Source organism: Sylvia atricapilla, chromosome 1 (assembly GCF_009819655.1).
Source record: "Sylvia atricapilla isolate bSylAtr1 chromosome 1, bSylAtr1.pri, whole genome shotgun sequence".
Taxonomy (NCBI): Eukaryota; Metazoa; Chordata; class Aves; order Passeriformes; family Sylviidae; genus Sylvia; species Sylvia atricapilla.
The window spans coordinates 113,040,950-113,047,407 of NC_089140.1; the positions used below are offsets into that span (position 1 = coordinate 113,040,950).

General features: G+C 42.7%; 1 protein-coding gene across 1 annotated transcript; it reads left to right on the plus strand.

Annotated features, from left to right (window-relative positions):
• Positions 1-304: 304 nt before the first annotated feature.
• Positions 305-1,310, plus strand: NPBWR1 (neuropeptides B and W receptor 1). Its single transcript, XM_066314984.1, is given in 5 exon segments — positions 305-503; positions 506-790; positions 793-892; positions 894-1,135; positions 1,138-1,310. Coding segments are annotated over 5 exon segments (999 nt in total).
• Positions 1,311-6,458: the final 5,148 nt, after the last annotated feature.

The following is a 6,458-nucleotide window of genomic DNA, read 5'->3' on the forward strand; positions in this document are numbered from 1 at the left end:
GAGGGAGACCGGGTCGGACCTCCGGGCTCCCGGGAGAGCGCTGCCACCCCGGGATGGCTGGTCACTTCGGGGGAGCCCGATGGGGGACGAGGGAAGGGGCAGCCGCTGGGACGCTTGGCTAGTGGCTAAGCCCTTGGTGATCTTCCTTTGCTCCCATCGGGTGGCAGTGGGCAGCATATGCGAGATTTTGGCGATTGGGCATGCTGGAGCAGACAGCCTTGTGAAGAGCAGAGGTCTCAACTGTTTTTCCCCACTTCCAGGTCATCCTGACCACCACTGAGCTTGGCCATCCTCTCCTGTAGCCATGGAGAATTCCTCTCCCCGTGAAATCAATTCCTCACGTGCAGATTGCACTGGGGGAGGACATGGGAGTCTCAATATGTGCACTACTGCACTAAGCTCCAGGTACTACATCACAGTGCCTGTAATCTAGTCAGTCATCTGTGCCGTGGGGCTGACAGGCAACACTGCTGTCATTTTTGTAATCCTCAAAGCACCAAAGATGAAACAGTGACCAACATCTTCATCCTCAACCTAGCCATTGCTGATAAGCTCTTTACCTTGGTGCTGCCCATCAACATTGCTGAGTACCTGCTCCTGCAATAGCCCTTTGGAGAGCTCGTGTGCAAGCTCATCATCTCCATAGATCAATACAACACTTTCTCCATCATCTACTTCCTCACTGCCATGAGAATTGACTGCTACCAGGTTGTGGCGGCCACCACCGAGTGCAGGAGGGTGTCCCACCACACCTGCTGAGCAGCTGTGAGCCTCTGTGTCTGGTCCTTCATCATCTGCCCTTCACTGTCTTTGCCAAGATACACAAGGAGCAGGGGCGCTCCCAGTGGGTCTTCATGTTCCCCCACCTCGAGAGCGTGTGATGGAAAGGCAGACACCCTTATTTTAGGCTTTGTTATCCCAGTGCCCCTCATCTGCACCCTGTACACCACCATGCTGCACAGGCAGAGACAGGTGAATCTCCACTGCAATGCAAAAGCTCTGGAGAAAGGCAAAATAAAAGTCACGCTGATGGTGGTTGCTGTCCTGGGTGTGTGCCTGTTCTGCTGGATATGCTTTCACCTCAGCACAGTGCTGACCCTCATCATGGACATCCCACAAACTCCACTCATCATTGGGATTTCATCACCAGCCTGAGCTATGGCCTCAGCCCTTTCCTGTGTGCCTTTCTGGATGACAGCTTCCAGAGGAGCTTTTGTAAAATTATAGATCACAGAACCACCCCACAAAGCCAGCCCAGCCCTCTGTCCTGTCCTGTGTCCCTCTCACAGTCACCTGCTTTTCACGGTTGATTCCAGCCCAGAAAGTCCTTTCTTTCCAGTCTCCTTGTGATGGTCCACAGGGTTTCAGGCTGTCTCACTACCCAAGACATGAACTGGGGCCAGGTGGCTCTTTCTCAACTGTCCTGTACTCATTTCCTTAGCACTGCTTTCCTTGCCCTGTTTTTGTTTGTTTGTTCTGTTCTGGTTTTGGTTTGGTTTTGGTTTGTTTGTGGGGGGCTGTTTGTTTTTTGTTGTTGTTGTTAGGTTTTTTGTAGGTTTTGTTTGTTTGTTTGTTTGTTTTTGTTTTGTTTTGTTTTGTTTTTAATTCCTTATCTCTAGTGCTCTTTCTGACCTGGATTTGGAGCTCACAGAGCTGACATGGGTGCCTTTTCCCTTTTTGAAGCAATGGCTTTGTGAACTCAAGCCACACAACTGTCTCAATTATTGGTGATTTGCAAAGTGCAATGAAAGTGTTACCCAGTGTCCTGCTTAATAATACCTCAGCCCCTTTCCTAGCTACAGGACCCACTTACCAAAGTTTAGCAAACTTAACAACAGCTCCAAAGGATAAGGAATAAACTAAGCTATTGAGCTAATTTCATTTTACAAGAGAGTAAGATAAGGTAGTCAAAATCCATGATAACATGTAATAGAGATGTCACTCTGAACCTAAAGAAAAAAGAGCAAGCCCTCCCCTAGTGAATAAAAGACACAGATATGGATTTGAAGCCACTTGCTCCATAAAACAGCTTAACAGTCATTGTAGTTTGCAAAAAATGTAGCTTTTGTTTATATCACATGTGATGATTACTTTATAATTTGTCATGCGTTTATGGGCTATTGCATTTACAGATATATAGTTTGTGATACTAGAAAGCAGAATCAGAGGGTATCTTCAGAACCAGTTACCTTTTAAGGGTTTGAAAAGATCCTTCTGAAACATGGGGTATATCCTGACTTCTTCCCTTAAAATCACAAATAATTTGCAGTGGTTAGGCTACTTTTAAACTATCTCTCACATACTTCCACTTTTTGGTAAGATTTATTAATGTTTTTCTTTAGAAGGAGAAGTGAAATAAAGTGTTTTTTTTTTTAAATACCCAAAAGATGGGTCAATTTTGCCTGAAGGAGAAGAGAGGGTGAGTTCTAGTTTCACTAGAATTCACATGTCCAAACACTGCATGAAGAGGTTTTTCCTCCTGTTTCATCTCCTCTTTTAAGCCTCTAAAGAAAACTACAGAAATGTTGAAGGCAGAAAAATATTTGCAATCACTTAATATTTCTCATCTTAGTGGTGTTCACTGCACTTCCCTGAAGCAGATGCTAAATCAGTGTAACACAATTTTTGTTAGATATTTTCCCCTCCACTGAATACAGAGAGGTGGGGAAATATGGTTAAGGATTTGCATTCCATTTACACAGGAGGTCAAGGTGGCTTTCAGGAGCTGCATAAGGATTTGTATGGCACATGCAGGTTGTTCCTACGAGACCTTGCACCAGGTCCTTTTGCACTGCTGCAGTTTAAAGTTTTGCCATAGGCATGTGGAAAGTTTCTTTCGCTAAATCCTCCCACAAAAGCTCCAAATAAAATATTTACTCACAGATTTTAGCAATTATGCACACCTTTATCATAGCATATAACTGGGTTGACAATTAAATCATTTCTCCTTATGAGACATTACTATTCTCTGAGACAGTGCTAAGCTCAACACCCAGTCTAGCTATCATGGAAATGGAAGGACTCCTTTGGGGAATGACAGTGTTGTTCTGTTTCATTGGAGGGGGTGTATGATCTGACTTCCATCAGAAGCTGGCATTTGAAACAGCAAGACTGAAAGGTGTGGAGCACCCATTTCCACATTGCATAGAAAAAAATGTACTTCAAGAGCCAGCATCCCACACTTTATCTTTCAGCCTGAAACAAAAGGTAATTAGCTTTTCCCACCAGCTGCCTGGTGATCAGTCACTTGCCATGGAGAGAGAATTTGGTCTGTAAATGACCAAGCAACAAAATCTCTCTTTGTTTAGGCTGCTGCTACACACACCACCTTTCTTGTATTCTTTAGTCATCATCTTCACAACAACATTATTTTTTAAAGACTACATACAGCTTAAACAATAAACAGTTCCATTTTCAGAAAAGACATGTGTGGCACCATTGTGTCTTCATTGGTTGTGATCCTTCCTTGAAAACTGACTAAAGGCAGTAAGATAAAATTCCCTGTCAAACAGTGACCTTAGTGGCACAGATTTGAACATTGTATTAGTGACCACCTGTCCTAGGTTTCAGTATAGGATGTATTCTATCACCATCTTCAGTTAATGGCCCATCAATGCCTTGTGCATGACTCATAGATAACTCCCTCTGGGAGCTATCTCTCTTTAATGGGCCATCAAGGACCTCCTGTATGACTCATCATCCCATTGTGAGATGCTCCGCCCAGGGGGAGGAGCCAAGCATTCTCACCTGGTTATAAACTGGGATTTGGGACAGTGCAGGCAGCCCTCACCCACTGTATTCCCAGAGGATCAGAGTTACCAGACCTTTCTATGGGATCACTGCTTCAGGAAGACCACCTCACCTGGACTGCTTCCATCACCCTGATCAGGTTGTATTCTGACTCTGTCTGTGGTCTTTTTTGTATCATTGGGGTTTTTTTTGTTTGTTTCTTCGTTTTGGTTTTTTTGGGGTTTTTTTTTGTGGCTTCCCCCTGCCACGCCTTTTCTTCTCATTAAATTGTATTTCTAACTTGGAACCTCTCACTCGGTTTGTTTTCAAACCATAACACCATCTAAGTGCTTTGGTCTTGCTGCTATGCAGCTACATTTGTCTCATCACCTGTCAGGGCTTCTTTTTACCCCACAAATACCATTGAAAGTTTGCTTCTGGAAAGTTTGCTTCTGGAAAGTGCTTCTGGAAAACCTACTCAGTACCTATACATCAACCACATTTCTAAGATGCTGACTGAGAGTTAACTGTAAGTTGTAAGAACAGTCTGATTTGTATTCCATTTTTATCTAGATTTGAATACCAAAATTTTAACTGCTCCTGAACAATCTAATCTGGCTCAAGTTCTTAGATAAATAAACAACTTTCTAATCTAGATCAATGTGGAGAGGGTTCTTTAAAATCTTTTTATTTCTCAGGAAAGTATTTTAAAATATGCCTTTCCTCTTAGTCAATGTTTCATTTCATTGTCTTCGCCATGCTCATTTTTTGTTTTCCAAAGGGGAAAATATGAGAATTATCTATTAGCAAATTCCACTTCAAAGTGTCTTGGACTGCCTGCCATTTCTCTACTAGAATCACAAAAATGCCAACAAATTATTACCCAAGCTGATAGCATCCTTCCCTAAATTCCTTCTCATTCTGATGCCACATCTTACCTGTTCTTCACAGTAGGGTGAACACATGAGAAGAATTCACTGTTTCTCCAAACGCCTGGAGTTTTCCCAGGGTTCTTGGTGACAAAGCTGGCTGAGGCCTGAGCAGCATCCCAACCCTGACAGGAGTGCTCAGCTGAATTTCAGGCACTGGGCAGGCCCCACCTTGCACAGCTGAGCTGTCTGCAGTGTCTGTGACACTGTCTGCAGTGTCTGTGACATGTCCGGGAGCCTTTCACACTGTAGGCATTGCAGACTGGTATCCACTTGGAGGAGCAAGTTGAGTCTAGAGAGCCTGGGGAGGGTCCTGTTAAGGTATTTTATTAAAGAGGTTTTGATAATATACCTCACATCTTACAGGGCTTCAATATGAAAACACAAAATTTAGATATTTTTTCAGCATATGCCTGTTTTGTTTGGGGATCAGAACATCCTGGCAGAGCCTAGATGTGACACAAATCAACACTCAGCAGGACAGGGATAGGGTAAATTTTCTATACTGCTGGTCTGGAAGGACGATTTGGTGTTGTATGGAAGCTGAACTTCAGCTCCCAGAGCAGCAATAGGTGATAATATTAAAATAAATTCGCTCTCCTTAAGCTTTTGGTTTTTGTGTTTTGTGGTTTTTTTTTGGAGAAGGAATTTGTGCTCCTGTTTAGCCCATGTTTAACCAGCTATAATGAAACTTTAGAGTGTCACAGTAGAGCTGCTGTAAGGAAGTATTTTTTTATATATGGAAGTATTTTATGTATACGAAAATTAGTAAAATAAAAATGAATCCATTTTCCACACAGCACAACTATAACTTTTAATTGATATTACAGATATTTGATATAGACTTCCAGAGGGAAAACAGAAAAAATAGAAAAACAGATCATATAAATAAATAAATAGAAGAGTATTAAATTTTCTGGTTAATTATGGCTCATCCTTCCCCTCTGTCTGTACCTGACTGATATTCAATTCATCATTTTCAACTGTTGGCCACTGCTTAAAATCATGCAGCAGGTTTTGTGGGGGAGGAGGAGGGAGGGGATTCTTGGACATTCTTAGTACTATGGTTAGAGTAAGAGGAGCACACAACTCTATAATCTCTGATGCCTTGCTCCACAGAAAGCAGGGATGGGAAAAGTTCTGGGACCAGAAGGGTGTGAGCCTTGGATAAGCACAAAGGATGAAAACAGGTGTTTGCTGGTTTGATTGCAGTAAAGCCTCATAAGTCAAGGCAGGAGAGAACGGTGTCATTTTTCTCTGTTTAAGTCAGTATTCAGCTTCCCACATGCAAAAAAAATGTGATTAAACGGAACCAGGCCTCCAGCTTGTGGAGAATTGTCAGCACTAAATCTTCTCAATGCCTTGACTTCTAAAAGAGGTGCATGGCTTTTCATGGACACCTCCTGCTGTATATAGTCTCTATACAGCAAGCTATAGAGCCCCAGAGGGTAACACTGAGAGACTGCAAGGCAGCTCTTCAGCCAGGAACCTGGCACATCCTGGGAGCTCTGGTTAAAACATCTGGCAAAACAGATATTCCATCAGGACCACGAGTTTTGTATAAATTGTTTTTAAAAATCACCCTGCATACTTTCCCAGAGACATTTTTTCCTGGCTACTCCCGATCCAGCTGCCCCAAACCCAAAGCTGATGTTGACCACCACTCCTGTGTTTCCAGTTCCTGCTCCTTTTTATCAATGAAAAATATATGGGATTTTTTTTCTAAAAAAACATTTGAGAGCAAAATCTTCCGCAGTTTTCTTGTACTTTGCCAAAATAAATATTCCCATTTCTAAGGAA